The sequence below is a fragment of the Paroedura picta genome, chromosome 2 (assembly GCF_049243985.1).
Source record: "Paroedura picta isolate Pp20150507F chromosome 2, Ppicta_v3.0, whole genome shotgun sequence".
Classification (NCBI taxonomy): Eukaryota; Metazoa; Chordata; class Lepidosauria; order Squamata; family Gekkonidae; genus Paroedura; species Paroedura picta.
The window spans coordinates 74831809-74857051 of NC_135370.1; the positions used below are offsets into that span (position 1 = coordinate 74831809).

Here is a 25243-nt window from a genome sequence, read left to right on the forward strand (position 1 = left end):
GGGTACGCATGCATACACACACACACACACACACACATATATATATAATCTCTGGTTCTGCATGTTCTCCCTCTTGTCTTTCCCAGTAATCTAAGGTGAAGAACCTTACAAAAATAAAAGAATATGCCATGTGCCTGTAGCAATGACTGAGCTGCCAAAGAGACATTTGTATAATTTGTGTAACCCTTAACTGACAAGTTAGTTCAGCAACTGTCCCCAGTTTGCATTTATCAACAATTGTGTTTCTCACTGAGGTGTTCATCCACAAAACTGACTGATGAGATCTCTCCTCAGAGGTTTTGGAGACTGCCAAGTGCTGTGACTACTGGGAGTAGTGGTAGGAGTTGCTTTCCGCCTGCAGCTCAAGGCTTCCACTAGAGCTCCTTCCCTCACTCATGCTATGGTGCCCCAGCCAGATCCCAGGGTCCCTCAATGCCTGGAAATCATGTCTTGCAAGTGGAGTCATTCCCCACCCCCTTCTTCCACAGATACTTGAGAGGCATGTCCTCATGTGTATGCATACCCATTTCCCTGGCTCCAATGCTGTGGCTTGCCAAATGACTAGTTCAGCCACTCTTTGCAGCTGGCTACATGATTGGCAGGGCAACTCAGACATGCAGAATCCACATTTCAGAATGGAATTAATTTTCCTTTTAATTCTTCCTTTCCATTTAATTCTTCCATTTAATTCTTCCTTGAGCAATCTTTTGTTTCAAAAATTATCCTAAATTGTCAAGACAATTTTCCTTTCTCCTCTGCATAACAGAACTAGACAAAACTGTAGGAAAGTTTGGGCCAAACAATAATCTCATGAGTTTCTGAGGACCAGAATACATGGTGGTTCTCATTCTGTCAGCTTGCTTCTTGGAGTATTTACCTGCTGGCTTGCCACTCAGGAGTTCTTGGTGCAAGATTGATGTCCCCCCCCCCCCCATCTTATGTGTGTACTTCCTCTCCCCTTACAGTGCAGCAAGAGAAGGGCTACAGCAGCCTCCAGGATGAAGCTATGAAGATCTTCAACTCCCTGCAGGAGATTGAGACGGTGTCTGACCCCATCCCCATCATCCAAGGCATCTTGCAGACCTGCCATGACCTCAGGCCCCTCCGTGATGAGGTGTATTGTCAGCTGATCAAGCAGACTAACCACGTGCCACAGCCCAACAGCCCCGGGAACCTTCACCACTGGCAGCTGATGGCCTGCATGAGTTGCACTTTCCTGCCCAGCAGGGGAATCCTACGTTACCTCAAGTTCCATCTCAGAAGGTGATGGAGGGAACACAATACAGGCGTAGCTACCTCAGTATTCATTCTCCACGCTCCAGATCACTTATGAAGAAGTTAAACTGGACCAATCACTGTACAGACCCATAGAACGATTCCTCTTTTTTATTCCTTTTGTAATGTATTGGGAATTTGGGTGTTTTTTTTTTTTTCCCGGCTTTCATTACACTTCCGTATTTTTAACTTCCTGCTAGTTGCCCTTGGGATTTTAGAGGGAACTGCCTGTCAGTGTCAACCTGGGGCCAGAAAATCATAAATCTCCTTTTATGAGAAATGTCTAAATTTCGTATAATGGATTTAAACTGGAGGCATCATCTCCACCACTATATATATGACACAAGATTCTGGTTCAAAGTTTGTTTGTCTTTTATTTTTTCCCCAACTAGGGTGAAAGACCTCTTCCCCAGCACTGAAATAGATCGGTATTCTCAGTTCATCAGCGATTCACTGAAGAGAACCAAAAGCAGGGAGTTTGTCCCCTCCCAGGAAGAGATACAGGCCCTCATCACAAGGGAGGAAATGACTACCACAGTTTACTGCCACGGAGGGGGCTCTTGTCAAATCACCATCAATTCCCATACGAGTGCAGGAGAGGTAAAAACAGAAGGCTGAATTTGCAGGGGAAGCTTGTCCAGGAACATCTAGTGGTGTGTGTGTGTGTGTGTGTGTGTGTGTGTGTGTGGGTGGTGATGTGGGCATAGCTACTTGGTATCCTTAGCATGATTCAAGCCCTTTGGGCTCCTCTTCATTTGTTCCCTATGTATGCAAGGAAGAGGAAAAGAGGAAAGCCCAGGAAATGGAGGGGCAGCTCTCTCTGTCCATCTCCTTCCCTGTTCAACCTCAGCTATGAGGCTCCTCCTGCGATCAGTCTGCATAACTTTGTGGTGCTCCTTTCCTCTCCTGATAGGTGGTGGAGAAGCTGATCCGAGGGCTGGCCATGGAAGACAGTCGGAACATGTTTGCCCTCTTTGAACGCAACAAGCATGTGGACAAGGCAATTGAGAGTCGGGTGATTGTGGCTGATGTCTTGGCCAAGTTTGAGAGGCAGGTCCCTTTACAGGAGTACTTCTCATCCTTTAGGACAGCCTAAATCAAATTGTGGTGTACTGCCAATGCAGCCCTGGCATTTGGGTTTCTGTGGGATTTTTTGTTAGAACTGGCTAAGAATCTAGATGACCTGGGCCAGGGCCAGCTCTCATTTCTCTGGGTCTCTTATTCAGTTAGTTTTGTCTCTTGATCTCCTTAGAGCTGGGCTGTACATTATGCCCATCAAAAGATGCCTTCAAAAATAGAATGCTTGTGAAGAATTTTTATCTTTCCTGTTGAAAACTGTAGGACAGTGGCCTTCAGCCCATGAGATGGGGCCTGAGGTGGGTGGTGGAGTTCCAGCTGCTGAGTCAACTCCTCTAGAGAACTCCTCTAGAGAGCTTTTGGCTGCCTTTTGAAAGGGCCTGCTGCTCATGTGGAAGGGAACAAGGGAACTATGGTCCTGGTTGACTTTACATGCACCCTGAGAGGAACAGCAGGATGGCAAGGCAATCCTTTCTGGTTGTACCTCTCTGTGTTTCTCACTATGAAACACCACTTGGTCCTTGGTTTGATATGTTCTCCTCATCTCTCTTGGTCTCCTACCCAATTGTTCTGGCTTGAAACCAGGGTAGAGCTTTGGCTTCCCTCTTCCTGACACATGACTCCTGTATCTCATGATTGCATCTCAGTGGATCCTGAGTCTTGAAATATTAATGGTACCTGGCATGTAGCACAGCATTGTCATATGATGAGCTTCCCTGCCTCCCTCCCATGACATTGGCTGCTGCTTGCAGAGAGAGGAAAATACCCAAGCAGGGTATTCTGGGCCATATGCAGAATCTTCCTAGACCAGCCTTTCTCAGCCTTTCTACCCTTGAGAAACCCCTGAAACATTCTTCAGGGTTCAAGAAAACCTAGAAGTGATGTCAGTAGGCCACATCTCCCTGCCACACCCTCAGAAGTCACATCACCCAGACACTCCCAGCAGATGTGGGATCACACTCTCAATGCCAGTGACGGCCCAGCAGCCTACTCTGAGGGGCCAGGAACAGGGCTGGGGCAGGCATCTCCTGCTCCAATGCTCCCCCACCCCCACCCCAGGGCAGTTAAGTGAAGATGAGAGTGCTTGCCTCTCTAGACTGCAGTCACTACCACGTGTGATAAGCCTTGTCCAGCAAGGATTCTTATGACTGGGGCCCCTCCCCTTTCCACTCCCTGCAGGCCCATCATTGGCCATGTTGGGTGGGGGTTGACGTAACCATATATGCTCATATCACCCAATATTTTTTTTTATTTAAACAATGTATTAAAAATTAATTAACTCCCACCCAATTGGTGAAACCCTTCCAGGGCCATCGCAAAACCCCTGGGTTTCACAGAACCCCTTTTCAGAAAACCTGCCCTAGACATTGAGAGTGGGGAACTAGCCATGGGAATATTGCTCTCAGGAGGCCAGTGCAATGTGTAGCTCCACTGTCAACTGATCCATGACCAAGACGATCATCAGATTCTTTCCCACTGTGCAGGCTTGCTGGGTCCGTGGAAGAGGAGGAAGCAGGGCACTGGCAGCTGTATTTCAAACTGTATTGCTTCCTGGATGTGGAAAATGTTCCAAAAGAAGGAGTGGAGTTTGCCTTCATGTTCGAGCAGGTAAGCCCTTCCTGGGAGGTGGCTGGGTGGCCAGGCCAGGATGAGAAGTCTTTGCCCACAGTGACACGCTAATAGGATGGAAGCAAGGGGTCTGTCTGCCTTGACAGAGAGGACCCCTGCAAATGTTACAGGGTCATCTCAGAGGGGTAGCCCTGGAAGCCAGTGCTGCAAAAGCAACACTCTTGTGTTTCCTGAAAAAATTATACAGGCAGAAAGTTTCACAGGCCAGGGCCCCTGGTTTGACTTAAATGGGAGGAGTATGTGTACGTGTGTGTATGTTTACATATATGGAGAGAATGACTCACACACACACACATATATAAACACACGCCCTTGGTGTAAAGAGAGGAAGAATTGTTTGCTTTTTTAAATGCAAAGTGAGGGCAAGAGGTCAAGCGATGTAAGACACAGCAGTAGTTGTGTCACCACACAGGTGAATGCAAAGATCTATCAAGTGAGCACGGACATGACCCACTCCAATCCCAGTGTGAGGGTGATAAGTTGTCTTGGCAAATAAAAGCCTAATGTGAAACTTTGTGTGGTGACGAAGGAATTTCCTGGGCCTGTTGGAAACACAGGGTAAACCACAGTCTAAACTGCTTGAGGCTTGGGAGGAATTGCAGGAGGGGGAGAAATAACTTTCAAAGCCCACCTGTCTCTTCACATGTGCCCCTGTAAGGGCCTGGGCAGGCTGATTTTTCTTCTCCCTCCCACCACCACTTTTCCCCTTTGACTCTCAGTTGCTTTCAGTTGCTTCCAACGTTCTGTCCCTTTTGGAGCATTTTCGGTTCTCATCAGACTGATGTTTAGGTTTCCTTCCTCCTCCTGTCAGTTTATTTACATAGTTGTGTTCTTCCGCATTCCCAGCAGTTCCAGAGTAAGCAGGAGGCCTTGCCTGAGTCTGCAGACAGGACCCATTTTGCTGCCTCCATCATTCACACACAGACTAGCAGGCTCACGGGGGGGGGGGGGGGCATTTTGCCTTATTCATCATTGGAGGTCATGATGACAAGGAGCCAACAACAAAATTTTGGGGGCTATTTTAAGGTAGAAAAATGAAAACCTGATTTCACCTTTGGGAAAATCTCCTTTTTTCTCACTGTCTCATGCACACACAGAGCTGACATGCACAGCCCCCTCTGCCGCTGCTACTTGGGTACAAATAATAAGGAACCTGGATGATGCCAAGGAATACCAGTGCTTTGTGATGGTTGACGTAAGGTTAATGTTCCATCCCTTAAGAGGATATTAGTAGGACTGGGAAGCACCCCAAGTAGCTCTGCAGGCGGAATTCGGCCTGTAGAATGATGTTGTGGGAGGTTAGGTGGTGGTTTTGGAACAGATGTCTGTAAGAGGGACTCTGATAATAAGACGTAGAACCACATTGATGGGACAAGGCGTCCAGTCAGTGATCCCAGTCACCTGCTGTGAAGTGGGAACCTATTCCAGGCAGCTTGCCTCGCCCATCAGCTCAAGGGACAGAGAGCAGGAGGCTGCAGAAGGATCACAGCAGACCAAAGAGCTCCTGACAAGCAGATTTAGAACACCATCTTGTTTTTAGAAATAGGGGGCAGTAGACTTCTCATCACAGGATGTGGCAGTGGAGGAGTTTGTGACTCCCTTTGAAAGACCATGTTAGGATTATGTGCACTCCCTTTACCCAAGGGCATGATCATGGTAAACTCTAAACTCTTAATAGCTGGAATGACTAGCAAAGGTTTTGTCCTCTGGACTAGTTGATTTTTCCTTGAAAGACTGGCTGCAATTGGAGGGGGGACGTTACACTGGCTTTGTAGATTTTGTCTCATAGCTATCATACGTTCACAGTGTCTATCTCATCTGGCCACAAGGCCCTGTTATGATCCACGCTTTCAGTCTGGTATGGAGAAAACATTATGGTTAGACAAGTGCCACCATCACTAAACCAGCCTTGGCAACAAGCATGCTCTGTACAGAAACATTATGAAACTACAAATAATTGTTGCTACCGACATTTACAGGCTCATGAAAGTCTCATTGATGGCCATTTCCCTGGCTTGGAGGAGACACTGCAGCACCTGGCCGCCCTGAGGCTACAATATCTACATGGGGACTGCTCCAAAATCTCCTGGTCCCTTGACCCCGTCTACCCCGTAAATAGGCTGAAGTCCAAAATCCTACAGTCCATGAAGAGCAGTGGCCCCAGCAGCCACGCTCTGGAGAGAAGGCGGACCAGTTTCCTGGAGGGCACTCTCAAGCGCAGCTTCAAGGCAGGCTCAGTGAAGAAGCAGAAGGTGGAAGAGGAGCAGATGATGGAGATGTGGGTGAAAGAGGAGCTCTCGGCGGCTCGAGCCAGCATAGCGGAGAAGTGGAGCAAACTGCAGGGGCTGCCTCAGCAGCAGGCCATGGTGGCTTACATGGCCATCATGAAGGAATGGCCAGGCTATGGCTCTACCCTCTTCGATGTTGAGGTGAGGGAGGGACTGGACCTGGGGGAAGGCAAATCAGTTAACAGGGCGTTCACGTGGGCTGACTTTCCCATTGACGTCAGTGGAATCCAAGCACAACTGACTTATCCTGGATTGGGCAAGTTCTTTTCCCAAGGGTCTGAAACACTTTACGTATGTTAGCTCAGTAGACTGCTATTGTTATTATTATGGTCTGGAGGGTCTGGAGCTGACGACTTTCCCCAAGGCCACCCTGTAAATTTCTTTCCCCCAAGGGACTCCTGGCTCATTCTCTGGGCCACTGTGTGGTATTAGTTCTCAGTGCAGATTCTCCAGGATCCACTTATGGTGGCTCTAGTGTGGATGAGGCAGCATCTCTGTCATACGAGAGGTGTGTAACATAGCCAGGAGATCCCAGGATTGTTAAGGGACGTTTGTGGGTGATGCTTTGCTGTTGCCTGCCCTACGTCATGGCCCTGGTATGCCTCGGAGGTCACCCTCTCAATGGCTAGCCAGGGCCAACCCTGCTTAACTTCCAAGATCTGACAGGGTTGGGCGTGCCTGGCCTATCCAGATTGGGTGGCAACATCTCTTTTGAGATGGCAGGGAGCATCTGTGCTCCTTCTAATGGATGCTGAATATGGCTTCCCTAGCCAAATGCAGCTGGAATGCTGAGCATGGGTTCAAGAGTTTGCATTCAGGGTAGGAGTATGAAGGAGCTAGTGTGGTGTAGTGGTTCAAGAGTGGAGGACTCTAATCTGGAGAACCAGGTCTGATTCCCTACTCCTCCACATGCAACTAACTGGGTGACCTTTGGCTAGTTACAGTTCTCTTAGAACTGTTCTCACAGAGCAATTCTGTTAGAGCTCTCTCAGCCCCAACTACTTCATAGGGTGTCTGTTGTGGGGAGAGGAAGGGAAAGGTGTTTGTAAGCCTTCGGGTAGTGAAAAAGCAGGGTATTTAAAAAAACGCTCATCTTTTTCTGTACTATAGACTTGCCCTTTATGTGGCACAAGACATATCCTTACATTTCAAAGAGATGCTTCTTCCCCACAACCCACAAGTCTGATATTCAGGCTCTTCCCCTCCCCATTGATCTCGCTCATTGAGTGAGTTTTTTGGCTGGAGAAAGTGCGGGGGAGCTGGGACGAACACAAGTTAGGTAGGAAGAAGCTTATTGGGTGGGAAGAAACTTTTGATTCATCAACTGTCCCCCTAAGAAATGCTCAAGCCTCAAGTTCTTTTACAAAGGTATTTGCAGGAGTCTCAGGCTTGGAAATATATCCTGCTTTATTCCACTGGATCGAAAAGGGGGGGGGGGTTGAGCTGCTTATACATATCCCACCTACTCACTTACAGTGTTTGCCTCCAGCCCAGTACTTCCCAGTTGCCCTTTCTCCTTTTGCTAACTCTTCTGACTTTTTTTCTTGTAGTGTAAGGAAGGTGGCTTCCCAAATGATCTCTGGCTCAGTGTCAGTACAGAGAATGTGTCTGTGTACAAACGGGGAGACGCAAAGCCTCTGGAAACCTTCCAATATGAACATATTATCTTCTTTGGGGCTCCCCAGCCCAACACCTTCAAGTTGACTGTGGATGAGAGGGAGATGTTCTTTGAAACCCCTCAGGTAGGTCTCATGCCACTCTCTAGAGGTTACAGAAAGGGCTGTGTTATGCCTGGCAAATGCATGGTGCAAGACTTTTCCCCTCCTGCTTGGCCATGCAGTATTAAGTGTTAAGATTATTACCTGGTCATTCCCCTGCAGACAGATTGTGCCTCGTGACTGTTTCCCATTTGGGCCTCCTCCTAGCCATTTTCTTAGAGCAACCATCAGGGGAGATGATGAACATGGACAGTTCTTTCTTTAAGGCATCACAGGAGGCTTCCTGTCCAGGCAGTGACCCAGATCCTGCTTAGCTTCAGTGGATCCTACCTGGATGCAAAGCCATGTGCAAGACTTGTTCTTCACACATTATGAAGCTCACCGGTTGGGCCTGGATGGTGTGCCCCTCTAATCAGATGTAATGCAATTATACATGTAATGCAATTATACATGAGGTCTCCATTATTCCTGTGCATGGAATACCCAGTTAAACTATACCCAGGGCTTCATCCTTCCCTCCAAGCCATTTTCCCACACTGAGACAGTCCTGGAGGTGCTACTGGGGAAAACCCAGCAGGCCAGATAGCACTGCCATGGGACATTTTCGAGTTGAGGGAAATGATGTAAGGGGGAAGCTGGAGCCCCTCCTCCACATCCTAATTGGGCACCATACATAGAGGGACTGAGGAGAACCCATAACTCAGGGGTAATTGCCTTGCAGCTGACACTGGCTGGAAATCCAGACACAACCTGTGTCCTTTGTTAAGCTGTGAAAGAGAAGAAACACAACATTCAAATTACAAATGATTCCTTAGTAGGCAGAAGGAAGATGCCCCTATTGTGTGTTCCTGTGCTGTTAAAGTGCTCTCGCCCAGCGAGGGATGCCAGCCTCCAGGTGAGGCCTGGGAATCCCCTGGGTATTCACCTCCAGCCTACAGCGGTCAGTTCCCCTGGAGAAAAAGGCTGCTTCATTGGGTGGACTTTAAAGCATTCTATCCCGCTGAGGTGCCCACTAAAGCACTCCACCTCCCAATGACCAGGAGATTCCCAACCTGGATCTGGCAGCTCCCATCCCACTCTTGCTGGTGGCCAGGGGCAGCTGGCAACCCCAGGTCCACCCTTCTTCCTCTGGCAGTTCTGCTGGCTACAACTTGCAGCTTCTTATATACAGCTGTGTTTAAGATTCAAAGCCCCTATGATCTTTATCCAGCATGGTGTAGGGGTTAAGAGCAGCAGCCTCTGGAGTATCGGTTTGGCTCATCACTGCTCCACTTGCAGCCAGGTGGGTGACCTTGAGCTAGTCACAGTTCTCTTAGAGCTCTCTCAGCCCACCTACCCCACAGGGGGAGGAAAAGTTATTGTAATCCACTTTTGAGACTTCTTTGGGTATTAAAAAGTGGAGTACCAAAAAAACAGCTATCCTACTGCATGACACAACTCACCGATAGTCCTGTTTTCCAAACAAAAAGGTGGCTAAAAGAAATCACCTCATGAAGCCATGGCTGACGGTATTGAAACAGAGAAACTGAATTAATGCAGTTTTTATTAAATGATGTCTATGATTCACCCGTTGTCACTTCTAAGCACATTTGTGCAAATATCCAATATTACTACTACTTACTTGTAGTTATTGCAGCCTCCCTGGTATGAGAAACAAGCCATTCTGTCCATTCATCCACTATTATCTGCCGTCCAAAAATTTTTAAATCATTAATTTGGGGTGATTTCAGAACAGGCACCAACGTGGATGACTGTCTGTTCCTCTTGTTTTATTAGGTTGGGGAGATCATTAAAATCATGAAAGCCTACATCAACATGATTGTGAAGAAATGCTGCAGTATCAAGTCAGCCGCCAGCCTGGACAGCCGCACAAGTATCTGGACGAGGTGATGAGGCTGAACAGAACCTCCGGGAAAGACCCCCACCGAGTCCCCGCTGCATTTGTAGCAGCAAAGCTCCCTTTAAAAAAAACAACCCCCAACCCTTCCAACCTGTTGCCTGACAAAGGCAGAATGGGACTGGCCCAGAGCTTGCCCAGGGGCAGGGTGTGCTCCTCAGCCAACCGCATCACCAAGAATACTGTCGTTAGCAACCCCTGGCTGTTTGCGGCTGGACTTCCTTTGGACCCTCTCCTGTGAGGAAGACTGTTGCAGGGGCACAGAGAACCCCGGGAGCAAACACTGCTGCCTTTCTCAGAAAGATCTAGAGACTGTTTTGTGCAATAAAAGCAGCAGGGAAAGTATTCCACGCGGAAAGTCGCTAAGGTGCTGCTGCCATGCAACAAGCAAGATTTCTACATCACACATGAGCTGATGGACTCCACTTAATTTTTCAGCCAAGCTTTGCAGGGGGGCAAAGACTGAGTTGCCTTGGTTTTGGTGGTGTCCCCTCAGGGATCAGCTGCTACTACTGAATGAACTTCTATTGGGATCTATCTGGGGGGCCTTTATGTTGACAGAATTGCCATCCCTGGGAGGTTCAGGTGGAACCAAATCACAAGGTTTTCCAAGTGTCTGGGTTTTGTTTGCTGTTAGGGGGGAGCCACACATAGACATAAAGAGAGAATGTCAAGGAAAAGGCCAGCTGTCCCCAGGGCTGTGTGTGGAATGACTTGGGCTTCCCTGGATCTGTTCATCCCAGGTCCTGGCAGAGGTGCTGCTTAAAGTCCACTGATCTGATCCAGCTGCAGAGAGGGGATGTGATGACTTCTGTGCTGCCTCTTCCACCTGTGGCCCTGGGCATGTGCTGCTTTCCTTGTTCTTTGGCATAGATTGTTTTCTGTGCTGCTGCTGTCACGTCCAAGCTGGGTTAGAATAGAGGCTGGATGAACAGACTAATATGGTAGTGAGTGTCTTTAGACCCCTTCAGTTTGCTTTTGAATCGGTCGATCACTTAAGCTCCTTAAAACAAAATCTCTGTAGCAAACGAAACAAGATTCTTTCGCAAGAGCGGGAAAAAATTCTGAAACCCAACACATGTAAAATAAGTCCACTTATTTTGCATGCTTGACTGGGCACTCTTGTTGGTCATAGGAAAAGGCAGCGGGGCTAGGCAGAGTGTGAAAGTCCTGGCTCCAAACCACTGGAAATCCTGCTCTGCTGATCCCTTGCTCCTGAGATGTCATCTGGGCATTGCCCACATGTTCTCAAGCATTCCAGAAATCACTGAAAACACTGATGCTCAGGATTCTGACTATTGTGCCGACTGCCAAGTTCTGCATCCGTGAGATGTGACAGTGGCCTCCACACAGCCCTCCTGCCACAGGACACCACCATTTCCTCCTTTAGGCAAACTTGTGAAGCAAATCCTTTCTAGAGCTCTAGGTAGAAAAACCCATCTGCCATCTCCAAACCCTCCATCAGGCCACCTTGGATTTTTAATGCACCATCCCTCCTCCTCCAACAGAACCCAAAGAGCCTTTTTGTCACAGGAAATGGTCCTCGACAAAGAATTTTTCCAATCAGGGATCTCCCCTCCCCTCCCGCTCCCCCCATGAATGCAAATAAAATAGGACTGTCCCTTGAGGAAGTGGTCTGGACACATTTTCTATCACATTCATGACTGAAGTTCACACACCACCTCAATGCCACAGGAAAGATGATGATTCTTCCTCATTGTGGCAAGTGCAGACCTACCCCCATCTATCCTGTGCATGTTGTGTCGTTACATAAGCCAGGCTGGACATAAGCATCTCATCTCACTTTTATAGAGTTGTGACAGGGAAATATTGCCTTAAGACCTTGGTCTGAGTCACATTAGGACCCCCCTTTTTACCAGGTTAGGGAAGTGGAATGGAGACCTAATTCAGCCTCCGTGATCTGAGACACGGACAAGAGCCTTCCTGGTCCACCCCACCCACTCCCATCTGTGGCCCTGCACTACTGCTGTGTCCTGGCCTCATGGGTCGCTGCGGGCAGCTGAAACCCAATTGGGAATGTAACTTCCACTCATACTATTGCAGAGGTCTTTCTGCTCTTTTGTTGTTGTTTAATTTGTAACTGGCTTTACAAGATGAAGGTTTAATAAATTATTGGATTGCGTAATTACTTTCCTCGGTGTCAGGTCTTCGTGCATCAACTAGGTTGGTGCTGCGCTGAGTTTCTCCTGCATAACAGCAGCCGTGCATCTGGCCCTGTGACATTATCAGCCAGTAGAGGTAGCTTGCAGATTTGGACTCAGTGCTTAAATAGGAATGGGGGGAGGGACGCGGACGAGATGGGAAGCGTGCATTACATGCCATCAAGCGGCTTCCGATGTGTGCTGACACTATGAATGACTGACCTCCAAAACATGCTGAGGTTAACAAACTTCGGTGTTTGAGTTTGGAGCCTGTGATATCTCCCATTACTCTTTTTTAAGAGGACTCTAGATGGGAGGGTTTTGATTTGCATACATAGATTCCTGCAGTGAGAAGGGGCTAGATTCAGGTGTGTTGGCCTGAAGCAACAGAACAATGTTTGAATCCAGGGGCACCTTTAAGACCAACAAAGATTTATTATGGGCATAAGCTTTCGTGTGCATGGTATCTTCCTTTATAATAGGTATAAGCTTTATTTCTGATTGCAGCAACCCTGGTTCAGAGTTTGAATAGAATACAGGCTGTGTGCAAAAATATTTCAGTGATTCTCCTCCCCCCCCCACCAAATTGCATGTTTTCATTCTTTGATTTGTATATATACTTCTTATACATAGTTAAACTATGCTGCAGAAGACCCACTGAAATGAATGGAAGCAGCTGAAGCACAAAAGCAGATGGTGACTTCTGCTGTTCTGTGCTCTGTTCGGTTCTCTGCCCAGCCCAATTGGTTCTATAGACTCAAAACCTGCCTCTCTGGCTTATGTCTGCTTTTTGGATTCACGGGTTCTTCTATGTGTGCTCTCTCCCCCCCTCATGTTGCCTACAGAAGAGCATGGCCAGACTGCGAAAGGCTGCCTTTTAGATAAGGCACTAGAGTGCCCAGGCAGGCAGGTGATGGATACTGTGGACCAGGGGTAGTCAACCTGTGGTCCTCCAGATGTTCATGGACTACAATTCCTATGAGCCCCTGCCAGCATTTGCTGGCAGGGGCTCATGGGAATTGTAGTCCATGAACATCTGGAGGACTACAAGTTGACTACCCCTGCTGCGGACAACCTCAGCCATCTATCAGATAAACTATGTAACTTGACACTGGCCCCACAAACTCCCAAATAGCTGTTTGGACTGTCGGGATCCTTGTTTGGCTGAAACGCGGTCATGTGGCAGCCAAGAGGGGCTGCTCAACAAAACCTCAAACTGAATAATCTACTTTACAGATACAGAGATGGAGATGTGCTTTTAAAACAAACCATGCATACTTGCATTTGAAGATATATTTGAGAGGAAAAAATAATACATCCACTTTGGAAAAGTTAACACGCTTTTTTTGGGGGGGGGGGGGAGTTACATACATGCACATTGTATTTGACAGCCCAGAGAAAAGCACTGCTAGATTTATGAACCTCATATCACCACAGCCCTGCTTGAGAAGCTACTGAAGCACACTACTTATAAAAGCTCACAGCAAACAGCACTGGGGGCTCTTAACATGAGGGCTGCTTAGGATAAGCTGTGACACTGTCCAGTGGGCTTTAGTCTGTTGCCAACAGTCGTGTAGCACATGGGGACAACAGCCGCTTCATCCTGCAGCCAGTGGATCAGGAGGCAGAGGCAAGAACGTACAATGTGTGAGCAAGCAGCCAGGGAGAAGGTCCCATATTGCTGCTCTGAGGGGGCTGTTGCACGTGGCACAGCTTTACTAAAAACGTTTTGACGCATGTTAAGCACTCTTCAGTGACAGAGCTAAGCACGCTTACGGGTGTCTTCTGCTGAACTCTCTCCCTTTTAAGTCGAAGTGATCAACACCAGCTAGATTGCGCCACTTTTAAAGAGTGAGTTTGCTTTGGTCACACAAGGTGAGAACAGCCGTTTGTGCAATCAAACCATGGGGGGGGGGGGTGGACTAAGCTCCTTAATGTCCCAGTGCTGCTAGTCAAGGATGACTCTGGAGCTGGATGGAAGGGTGGGGAGCAGGGCTGTGGGGGAAGAGGGCAGAGGCAGTTTTTCCCCTTGTTCCCTCCTGGTCACAGTGACAGACACCTCTGGAACTTAGTTTAGCACTTCCGTCCCTGAGGCAGATTTGCCCCGACTGTCCACTCTCACCCTTTTTACCTCAACAACCCCCCTGCCTCCCTCCCTCCGACTGCCCGAGGCTGAAGCGGCCAGGCAGGGCAGGGAAAGGGTGTCTCTGCTCAACCATTTGGAGGCAGCAGCTCTGGCCTTCTCCTTTGGGGCAACAGAGATCAGGGACACCAAGGCAGAAAGCCGACATCAAGCCTGGGCAGAAAGAGTTGCTAGGGGTTACCTGCTGAAGAGATGGGGGGATGGGAAATGCCACTTGAAAAATTAATTTCCAGGGCGGGGGAGGGGAAAGGCTATGAACTATGCAAAGGAAAGGCCTGTGTGTGTGCATGTATGTGTGTGGCAGGAGAAACAGCACATCTGAAACAATTGCCCCTGAGACGGCCATTGCTACAGGCAAAGAGGTCCCAAGCACCATCTTGATCCCTACAGTTGCTTCTGACACCCTCATCGCCTGTTAAGCAATGCAGGTTGAGCCTGAAATTATCCCCTCCCCACAACATGTGACAAGCTGAGCATGCAGTCCCCAGTCCCAACCATATGTGGGCACAGGGCCATATGCAGAAGGGTGATCCACACCCAGAAGCCCGCTCTGGCATGAAAGCAGTCCTTAGTGGATTGGGGCCGGGGCCATCCCTACTGTGGAATGCATCTTTGCATGCTCACCTTATCACTTAGGCCCCGTTTCCATAAGAGAAAACACTGCATGTATGTGAAAGACCCATCACATTTTGCTGGGGAGAAAATGATTCTAGCACTGAAACCTCCCTAGCAACTGATAATGACAGAGGAGAGGGTGCCTCTTCTGAGCACTGTCCTTCTGGTCCTGCCTTGGATGAGGCACTGGCGCAGAGACCACTATAGTGTGAAAATATCTGAGCTGTTCCATGTGGCTGAGATTTCAGAGGAAGCATGGAAGAGGGTGATCCACTTGCGCTCTTAGCCCCACTAACCTTGGAGGGAGAGCAGGATGGTACTATGGAACACATCACTTGCCACGCATGCTTTGGATCCTGATGGGAGCCTTCCTTGGCTGTGTGCTCCTAAGGCCTAAATTCAGACAAGGGAATAAGAGCCTGAGGTCTCTTGGTGTTCCTGATCACTTTGCCCCATTTGCTGCTGGAGGCACTGCAATTGCCAGAAAACACAATACTCTTCTCTCCTTTGAACACCAAAGGCCCAAACCACAAGTGAGAGGCTCAATGAAGAAACTTGTCCCTCAACTACTGAAGCTCCTTCCAGCCCTGGATCTGCAATGGCAGCCAGATAAAACAAGAGGGGACAGGGACAGTTTTCACTGCCCCTGGTAATGAGGGGCTGGCATTAGGCCTGACCAATGCCATACAAGGAATCACCCATCAATGTCCCCTTCTGCTGGCCAAAGTCATCAACCAGGCCTACTGGAAATGCAGAATTCTTCAATCATGAGTGGCAAGGGTGGCCCCTTGAAGCCATCCATGCCTGGGGCTAAGAAGTGACAATTCTGATGGGTGCTTTTTCTCAAACAAGACCTGCTGGACTCAGCTTGACCACAGTGCCTGCCATTTTGCTCGGCCTCCCAATCCAGCAGAAAGATACTGTCTAAGCTTCCTCTGCAAATGAGTAATTATCTGGATTCCAAGGCATGCTCCTAGACAGCAATGAGCGGGAAATGGGCAACATAACCTAGAGGCCAGCACACAAACTGAAATCTGGCACACACATGTCTTTTGGGCACATGCATGTATTGACGGCAGTGGGCAAACCACTGAAAAACTCCTACTTGTCACCCACATGGCTTGGAGAGGGGGGAAAGTACTACAAGGAGTACTCATCACTTTGGCACACCTCACATCCTCAATGGTTACTTCCTATGCCTCCTGCTGGCATCTCAGCTTAGACATGCAGTCGTGTGGCCAAAGAAAACATGACTGCAGAGATGGAGAATAGCCAGCACTCTCATGCTTCCAAACAGCAGAATGGGAAGCCCTAGCATAGAAAGGAAATCCATAGTGAGTTTCTTCTGGCCCTTATCTATTGCACCAGCCAGGGAAATGAAACTTCCCTCTTCATGGCTAACAGGGGGAAAAGGCACCAAGTGTGGCGCAACAGGGTAAATAATCTCTTCCGGGAGTAATACAGAGGCATACCTCAAATCCGGCAGACGCATTCTCAGTGAGCTTTGTCCACCTCCTTTGACTTGGGTAATCAGAACGACTTCCCCCGCCTGTACCCCTGCTTACTTTGGCAGCAGCAAACAGGACTATTTGCACAAAGATGACAAGAAACTTGTTGACAAGAAAGGCCAGCTCCTCCAGCATCTCTACAGACAGCAAGTACCTGCTGACCCTGCCAAAGAAGCACACAGTCCATTGATGCTGTCTTGCACTTGGGTACTGATGGCAAAGCCTGAGCTGTCCCTGCTAGGGACAGAAGGCTGCAGCGTGGCCACTAGGAGAAGATGCCTTTGAATCGGACCTTGTCCTCATCATCCTTCTGGCGTAAGCGGCTTTCCAGGCTGCGCAGCTCCCGTGCAACCACAGGCCCCAGCGACGGATCCAGCTGCAACACTTTGGCAAAGTCAGCCTGAGCTTCAGCCGCATTCCAAACGGCAGCATGTGCCTTGGCTCTCTTGAAGTAGGCCTTGACATTATCTGTGGAGATGGCAATCCGTAGTGAATCATAGGAACGTACACCTCACAGCCTGGCCTATTAACCCAGGACTTCCTAGAGGCTTCTTCCACCACCACCCGCTCTGTACTTGAGGCTCTACAGCCAGCATCATACAAAAAGGCTCTTCTGGCCTACAGACAGTCCTGTCAGCCTCCCAGACATCTCATATATTACCCCAGCATTGTGGCCTCTTTCCATTTTGTCTGCAGCTCATTCCATTCTGTAGTCGGTCAGATGTCTTACCTTCGTATTTGTTGAGAATGGAAGAGCAGTGATCCAGCACCTCGTAATATTCCTCACTCAGCAGCTTACATTGGCAGTAATTGAGCAGTAAAGGGGTGATCTGCTGGTCCAACTGGATCCAGTCTGGGGATCCTGGCTGCTCCTAGGAGGGCAGAAGCAGCATGAGGCACCACTGGCTCTTTGCAAGGTGTTCCCTGTGCATGAGAACACATGCAGCTTGGCTCCAGGCATAGCCTGGCATGATAGTAACCGTTGACTCCCTATAAATGAATGGCTGTGTGGCCTGGGAAGGAGAAACAAAGCCTTCTCCACACCTCTGCTCACCTTTGTTACTTGCTCTTCTCTTGTATGGGTACCATCCAGCCTTGGAGCCCATGGGCATCATGAGCCCAGCCGTTCACTTTGCTGGAAGAGAAGTTCCTGTGACGTCTCTTAGTCTCAGCCTTCAGAGGGGGCTATGAGAGTGTTTTAGGGATAGATAGGCTAGAGACAACATCCTCCTTGTCTCTGACTTTTAGTGCTTCCCCTTTGATGTGAACTCCCTTCCTTCCTGTTCCTTTTACAGCCCTCTCTTGCGCACACACACATGGCTCCATCCTAGCCAGTCAGAATAGATGACAACTCTCTCTCTCTCTCTCTCCTGCACTATCTAGAAATGTCGTTCCTTAATACATTACTTATTTTACTTTGCAAAAACTAAAAAAGTCTCAGCTGGTTTTGTTTGTTTTCTCTCTTGCATGCACACAGACTCGCATGGTCAGCTTCTGTGGCTGCTGCAAGCCTAGTGTATTACCCAACCCCCAAGATGGCATGGCTGCAACTTGGTCATAACCAATACTACCCATAGAGGCCAGCAGGCTATGGGCCAATCTGAAAGTGAGACCAAGGACATATGACCTGTTCAAAGCAGAAGCCAAACCAAAGGATGCTAAGGCTGGATAGAAGGAAGAAGCTGGAGCTAAACATCCTGAGAGGAAGTGAATGGAGGAAGCCCCAGAGCCCCAGTTCAGGACCATACTAGAAGACCCAAGAGCATCAGGGGAGTTGTTTCTCTCTTTTCTAAATAAGGCAGCTACAGGAAGCAACTGGCCAGCTGTAAAGAGACTTTGAAGCACCCCTGCCCAAGGATAAGTAGACTTGGTTTGGTAGAGATGTAACTGCCTGCAATACAGAAATTTCCTTTTTAGTGGTAGCACATGGTATATGTGACTGTTACTGTAGATACTACCACCATGGAGATACTGTTGCCTAGCAGAGAGAAGGAAAAATGGGGGGGGGGATTAAAAAGCAGCTTCTGGAAGAGAAAGTGCAAGTGGGTCAAGGGTTCAGTTCCCTTTGCACATCTGTCTGTGCTGAACTTGAAATTTCTGTGCCCTTCCACTTTATAAGGATTCATCACCAGACTTAGTTGGCAACACCAGAATATGGCCATCGTGTCCAGTCTGGCCCTCAAAGTACTTGGGAATGCTGAGCAAGGAAAAAAATGCCAGGCTGGGGAGGACTTCCTGCAACTAGACACACGAGGCCACTGAGCTACTATCTGTTTAGCAGTAATACCGGATGTTTTGATAGGCCCTCCCCTTCACAGTGCTGCAAGAGGGAAGAAAATACTGTCTCTGCCAAAAGTTGTGCAGGAGTCCTGTCCCTGTCTGCATCTGATGGCCTAAAGAGAAACAAGATCTCTGAATTAAAGCAAACCAAGAGTGCTCGAGTGATGCTAAGGAAGACTGGCACATCTGGCCTGGCAGGCTACTTCCTGCAGCTTGCATATGGGGTCTGAAAGCTGAGGCAAAGGGAGGCCCTCTGGGGACCTCTGCCATTGGCCTAGTGCTAGCTGAGAGATGGGAGAACTCTAGCAGGAATTGTTCCCTGTATGACTCACTGTGTTAACCACTCCTGGTTAATAAGGCAAGTTGCCAACCCACAACTATAGCCAATGCAAGCAAGAAGAGACCCCTACTTTACCTAGAGTTGACAGCCCCCACAATAAATTTATGTTCGGCCCCATGAGCATCTGAACAAAGGGTACAGCAGGCCACAAATGTTATTCCTTGGGACAGGTGCACTGCACAACATGCCTTCAGTCACCTTCATCTGCAGGTTTTTGAGGCACGCAATGGCATCATAGTACTTGGCAGCAGCCTCCTGCACCTTGCCTTGCTTGTAGAGCTCATTGCCTTCCTGGTGGATCAGGGGCACAGCCTTCATCTTCTCCTCATCTGACATAGCCCAAGGATCCTGGCGATATGAGCCTGGGCCCTCCACCTGCAAAGGCACAATGGTCACACAGTTCAACTACAGGGACAGAAAATGTCACAAACATCTCAAGAACCAACCTCACCATTGACCCTGTTCTCTTCAGGCTCCAGCTTAGAGATGGAAAGGATTGTTTCAAAATGAGATCCAAACGCTGGGGGTGAGGACTGTCATTAACCCATAAAGCTTCTTCTTCACCCCTGAATCATCACAAAATAACTCCTCCCTCTCCACTTGCAACGTGGCTCCTTAGCAGAAACATATCTGACACTCAACCAAAACCCCAGAGGCCAAGCGAATCACTTGATGGCCACCTACTTCTCCTCCCTTCTGCACTATTCTTACACCCACCCACAGGAGATTCTCAAGTAAACCCAGTTCCATCCCCATTGTGGTTCTGTCAGTCCCAAAGGCCCTCTCTATTCCTTCCCCCTCACCTTGAGCATCTCAATGGCAAAAATGAGAGGCTGAGGATTCTGCTGGAGCTCATCGAGATCTGGGTAACCAAGCGAGTGATGCTCATGCATCTGAGCAATGCCACAGCAGTGTCGCTGCCCCTCCAATGGGTCTTTCCCTGCTGCAATGTTTCTCAAGCTCTTGGACACCGTTGGGTACAACACTACATGCTGGAAGGTATAAAACAAAAGGGAAGAGGGTCACGGGTAGAGCCTTTCATGTAGGGGGAGAAGAACCTCTTTGCTGAGGAAAGAAGATAACAGCTTTGTACGTGGTGCATTGTGCTGGAAAGGAGGGCTGATTATTTCCACATAGTGGCTGCTAATTCACTTCCAGACACAATTCAAGATATTGGTTCTTTCTTCAAAAGCCCCAAGTGGTTTAAGAATCCAGAGGACCACTTTCTGTGTATGAATCTGCCAATCATTAAGCAGATTTCTTTAAAGGGTTGAAAAAAAAGAGACTGCAGGATTGCGATGGCTTTCCTTGCCCCTAGGACTTGAAGAAATGGGACAAATTGAGCAAAAGTGTAAAGTGTTTTTAATTTGCATAATGTAAACAGGTAACTGGCTTCATTTTCTTGGTGCTGAACTCAAGTTACTTTGGAGCTGAAAGTATTTTATTTCTGCCACATACAGTCCACCCTCCTCATAGAGACTCAAGGCAAATTGCACACTATAGGTCAATAGGATCAGCAGGACCAGACATCTAATAAACACTGGAACATAATCTGGATTGCAGAAATCTGAAAGGAGTTGAATCAAAGCATAAGCATTAACATGACACATTAAACAATGCAGAAATTATATACTTACATTAACGGATAGTACATACTATACACCAGCCTTTCTCAACCTTTTTAGTGTTGCAAACCCCCTGAAGCATTCTTCAGGCTTTGAGAAGCCCCAGAAATGATGTCAAGAGGTCACATCTCCCTGCCACATCCCCAGAAGTCAAATGTCACCGGAACTGACATCACCCAGACACTCCTACCGGATGTGACATCATGTTCCATCTCCCCCTTGCTCCCTGCCCCCCCCTCCAACTACAGAAAGAGCTCAGCCTACTCTGCTGGGCCAGGAACAGGACTGGGGCAGGGATGCTCCACTCTGTTGTCCCCTGCCACAGCTAACAAATAGTGGTCAACAAATAGCAAACTGGAATTTTATAAATGTTCCCATAAAACAGCTTCTAATTTGAATCAATGAAACATCTCATTTTTTCAAGCCTGAGATCTTCTCACATACTTTGCCACATACTTTTCACACTTACAAGCTACAAGCTACAAAATTGATTCTTTTTATAAAGTAAGATTTTTGGACTGCTCAGTGACTAAAATCAAATGTTGTGTTTGTGTGGAGTTACAGTCAAGCTTTACAGTACTTTATGTGGGAAGGGAGCAGATGCTGAATGCTAAGACATATTACTATAATTCATAATATAATTATACCATAATGTACAAACCCTTTACAGTATCAGTCCCCACAGAAATACTGTAAAACAGGGCGCTATTTTTTGATACTTGGGAATCTCGAGGCAGAATGACCATCCAGCAAGACACAAGACCATCCAACCTGTTTTTCATAGTTGTGGAAATTACCTTTGTATCACACAAAAACTCAGCCAGTTCTCCCTCACGCATGGTGCTCAAGATGGTTTCCCAGACAGGCAGCTTGAACTTCTTGCCAATGATGAGCTCCATGGGTTTGCCCCTTGCACGACTCTCATCTAAGACCCGCTGGTCTGGGCTACACAGCAGTGTACGGTAATGGAAGGTAGCCTGAAGAGAACAAGAAGCAGAACTATTGGATGAGGCAACCCCAAGACTGCCTGCTTGCTACTTTTCCAGACCCAGTGGAACAGCAGAGTCAGATATCAGTGGCTAGACTGTGTAGGATGGTGGTGAATGCCCAGAAGTATGGATGTAGAGTTTTCTGCCATCCCCACAAGCAGAGGTGTTAACTCAGCTTCCAATACAGTAGTCAACTGAGCTAACAAGTCTATTTCTTTGTATCCCACCCTTCTACCAAAGAGTTCAGGGTGGTGTGCATGATCCTCTCCTCTGTTTTATAATCATAATAATAACACTGTGAAGGAGGTTAGGTTCAGTGAGCCTGGCCCAAGAATAACAAGGGAGTTCCATGGCAGAGTACACATTGTAGTATAACACTGTCTCTCCCAGTCAGGGTATACAAATGAACAAAGCCCTGATACTATGAACTGTGGAGTTAGTAAATGCACCAGTCTGTAGATATTGAAATCCATTCCCCTTCGTAAGTGTAATTTATTCACTCAACCTTGCTGCAACTATATACATATTTAAATCAAAACAAACAACAAATCAGCTCATCTATCCACTAATGCCTGTGCAGCAAGTCTCAAAAGATATAAATACTCTTGGAACAAGTAAAGATTTGTTTGTGAGTGACAAAAATAACTTTTTATTAGGTCTCTGTCTCTAGTTTCATTCAGGCTTCTCAAAAACTTTGTGCAGCAGAGAATAAACTGAAAGGAAATGGTAGAAATTAAAACTGGAGACTAGTTATATTTGAGGTGATCAGAAGCAAAGAAAGAGAGGATGCTAGTCGATTTAAAAGTTAATGTAGATTCAGAACTGCAGGCAGCTGAGCTTGAAAAGAAAAACTGGCGTCTCTACTCACTAGTACACTATGAAAGAAAAAGAATTGTATGCATCTTGCTTCCACTGCCGGATTATGTGGATTAATTTGTATGCTATTAATAGCAACTACTTAATCCAGAGGAGATCCTATCTAATCCACAGATTTGGGTTACATGATCTACAAATCCCTTCCAATTGCTTACACTTGGGGAATGTGTCTCTTGACATTTGGGGGGTAGCCACTGTACTTTTCTTGTGTTACATGAAGAACATAAAACATACACAAAAATGCCCATACACCTCAACCTGGCCCCTTGCCAAGCAATTCTGACATTGCACACATCTCTAACCTAAAGCTGCTGCACAATGTTCCCAAACTTGGTTGACGTTGACTGTTCACACTCATTATGCTTTCTATTCATACTGTTGCAAATGTTTCAATGTATTTTTGTTCTACTGTTTCCATGTACACCACCCTGAGATGTCACATGGAGGGCAGTATAGAAATTAACTGAATTAATATAAATAAAATAGAACATAAAGGTAAAGGTATCCCCTGTACAAACACCGAGTCATGTCTGACCCTTGGGGTGACGCCCTCTAGCGTTTTCTTGGCAGACTCAATACGGGGTGGTTTGCCAGTGCCTTCCCCAGTTATTACCGTTTACCCCCCAGCAAGCTGGGTACTCATTTTACCGACCTCGGAAGGATGGAAGGCTGAGTCAGCCTTGAGCCGGCTGCTGGGATTGAACTCCCAGCCTCATGGTCAGAGCTTCAGATAGCATGTCAGCTGCCTTACCACCCCACACCACAAGAGGCTCATATAAAACATACAGACCATCTAAACCTGCCTGAGTACCCACCAAACTATTCCTGTCTGCTCCCTCCCACTCAGTAACAACTGTATCCATCCCTTTCTGACTAAGTTAGTGGAAACAGGTAGAGTCCTCGAATGCTTTCATTTAATGCCTTTTCCACTGAAGGCTGGAAATATAGACATGGCCTATGCAAGGCCTGCTTGACATGTGTAGTATGTATTCTACATGGGTAGGAGAATGAGGTAGCAGAATGTGAAGGCAGTCCCATTGTCTCCATGATTTCCAAAGGGAGATTCCAGTTCAGAATGTTCCTCTGCAATCTTCTTGCATACAAATATCTAACAGAGCAGGGAGAGAGGCGCTTACTGTACTCGCTTTCTATTGCAGGCAGCTTTTAGACAGGGGCTCGTGGGTTGCCATGTTGGTCTGAAGCAGAACACATTTTGGGCCCAGTGGGACCGTTAACACCTTGAATAAAACTTTGTGGGTGTTAAAGGTTTCTTTAAACAGGGGCACATTCCAAAACATATTTATTTTCTCAGGTCCTGGCTCATGCCCTAAGAAGCCTTAACCAAACTTCAGCTGGTAATAGTTGCATCATCTCACTGGTTCCGAGGCCAGAAGGGACTAGGGCTGCCCGTGGTCCATTTAATATTCAATCTGGTCAAGCAGTGAAGTTTTTCGATTTCCCATTTCCACACGTGAAGACTCTATCAGGCGGCAGGACTTCTTTGTCCTGGCCCCAAGGGAGTAGAACTCACTTCATCCATAAGCAGGTATGCCCATGCGGGAAAATACACACGCAGCGCAAAAGTAAAGCAAATAAAACCGGCTCTGACTACTGCACGCCTCCAAGCCCTGTCAGTCAGCGCGCCCCTGACTCCGCCCTCGAGGAGCCCCAGGCCCTCCCCACCCAGCCTCTTGGGAATTAACCAACCACATCTCCGAATCGCGGGAAACGAGGATCGCCCGCGATGATCATTAGAGGGGATTCTACCTCATTTGCATACCGCTCCATCCCCCCCTCCCCTCCCCTCCCCTCCCCTCCCCAGCCTCGCAGCGCAGGAGGCTTCTGCGCCAACCAATGTGTCATCGGCTAATGTCCGCGCATGCGCTTTTTCCGCGGGCCAGTTCCGTTACCTTAACCCTGAGACAAGCGCGCACAGTTTTGTCACCTTGGTACCGTCTTGGTAATCGGGAAGCTCTCCTCGGCCTTCCTGCACAACCCGCTTTTGGATCCCATCTGCCCGGAGCTTCGCGATCTGGTCCTCCATGATGGCTCCTTAACCGAGATCTGTGCTAGCGCAATCTTCGGCTTATTTCGGACATCCTCGGGTATTTCCGTATCCGGCCTCGGACACGTCCGGTAAACGTCGGACTGTTTCGGAAAAAGAACTCCAACGTCGTTGGAGTCGTGAAGCCTGGGAGAGGCGCTCGTAGAGAGAGCCCCGCGGTGCACACAGACCACCGTTCTCTTACTTTAGATCATGCTGAGGCTGCGGCTTGTACATTTTTGGGTCACCCCACCCTCATCCTTGCAATAAAAATCTCAGAATCTGCGCCTCGGTTGCTTGTGAGGCTCCGTTCCCTGTGGTCCCTTCTGGCGGAGTCTGCTATATAGGCAGGGATGGTAGTCCTCAGGTGGCACCAGGGGAGCCCCCAGTTTTATAGATCCTCTCCAGCAGGTGACAGAGATCAGTTCCCCAGGAGAAGACGGCTGCTTTGGAGAGTGGACTCCCAGCCCCACCCCCAAAGTCTCCAGGTATTTCCCAACCCAGAGTTGACAACCCTAGACATTCTGGTGACTCTGCCGCTAACAAGCAGCAGAAAGCAGATTGCAGTAGGATTTCACATCATGTCCTGAAGCTTTACCTTTTTTCCCCTGGAGGTGTGTATTTGTGTGTAAGACTGTTTATGCACTGGAGTTTTAGTCACGGCAGGTTGCCCCACCTCTTCCTGCACCCACATGGGGGAACATTTGGCCTGGTGCGCCTCATCTGCCCCAATTTTTGCTCCTGCATGGGAGCTGGGGCAGTGAAGTTCCCAGTGCA

At 48.1% G+C, this 25243-nt stretch overlaps 2 protein-coding genes across 4 annotated transcripts in view; one reads left to right on the plus strand and one right to left on the minus strand.

The window, feature by feature from the left end:
• LOC143829635 (unconventional myosin-X-like) overlaps positions 1-12030 on the plus strand; it is a 100297-nt gene extending 88267 nt beyond the window's left edge. For both annotated transcript variants that reach the window (XM_077320845.1, XM_077320844.1), the window contains 7 exons: positions 966-1263; positions 1668-1875; positions 2189-2325; positions 3837-3960; positions 5961-6410; positions 7820-8011; positions 9764-12030. In XM_077320845.1, coding sequence (XP_077176960.1) covers positions 966-1263; positions 1668-1875; positions 2189-2325; positions 3837-3960; positions 5961-6410; positions 7820-8011; positions 9764-9877 — 1523 coding nt within the window. In that variant the 3' untranslated portion in view covers positions 9878-12030. The remainder of the gene's footprint in view (positions 1-965; positions 1264-1667; positions 1876-2188; positions 2326-3836; positions 3961-5960; positions 6411-7819; positions 8012-9763) is intronic.
• A 1294-nt stretch (positions 12031-13324) lies between these two features.
• On the minus strand, positions 13325-24536 carry AIP (AHR interacting HSP90 co-chaperone). Of its 2 annotated transcripts, none has more exons than XM_077320846.1 (6): positions 24368-24536; positions 21355-21534; positions 19736-19924; positions 19131-19307; positions 17043-17184; positions 13325-16780 (listed from the first exon to the last, which is right to left on the minus strand). In XM_077320846.1, exons 1-6 carry the CDS (start codon positions 24464-24466, stop codon positions 16578-16580), a joined length of 990 nt encoding a protein of 329 aa, XP_077176961.1. In that variant the 5' UTR covers positions 24467-24536; the 3' UTR covers positions 13325-16577. The 2 variants fall into 2 exon arrangements, with proteins under 2 accessions (XP_077176961.1, XP_077176962.1); XM_077320847.1 differs by having other exon boundaries at positions 24333-24463.
• Positions 24537-25243: the final 707 nt, after the last annotated feature.

Excerpts from the sequence above, each read along its gene's own strand:
- AIP (XM_077320846.1), bottom strand. The coding sequence starts at position 24,466 with ATGGAGGACCAGATCGCGAAGCTCCGGGCAGATGGGATCCAAAAGCGG. Across the intron at positions 19,925-21,354 it reads AGTTTTTGTGTGATACAAAG|CATGTAGTGTTGTACCCAAC; the intron begins GTAATTTCCACA and ends TATACCTTCCAG. Across the intron at positions 19,308-19,735 it reads TTGCCATTGAGATGCTCAAG|GTGGAGGGCCCAGGCTCATA; the intron begins GTGAGGGGGAAG and ends GTGCCTTTGCAG.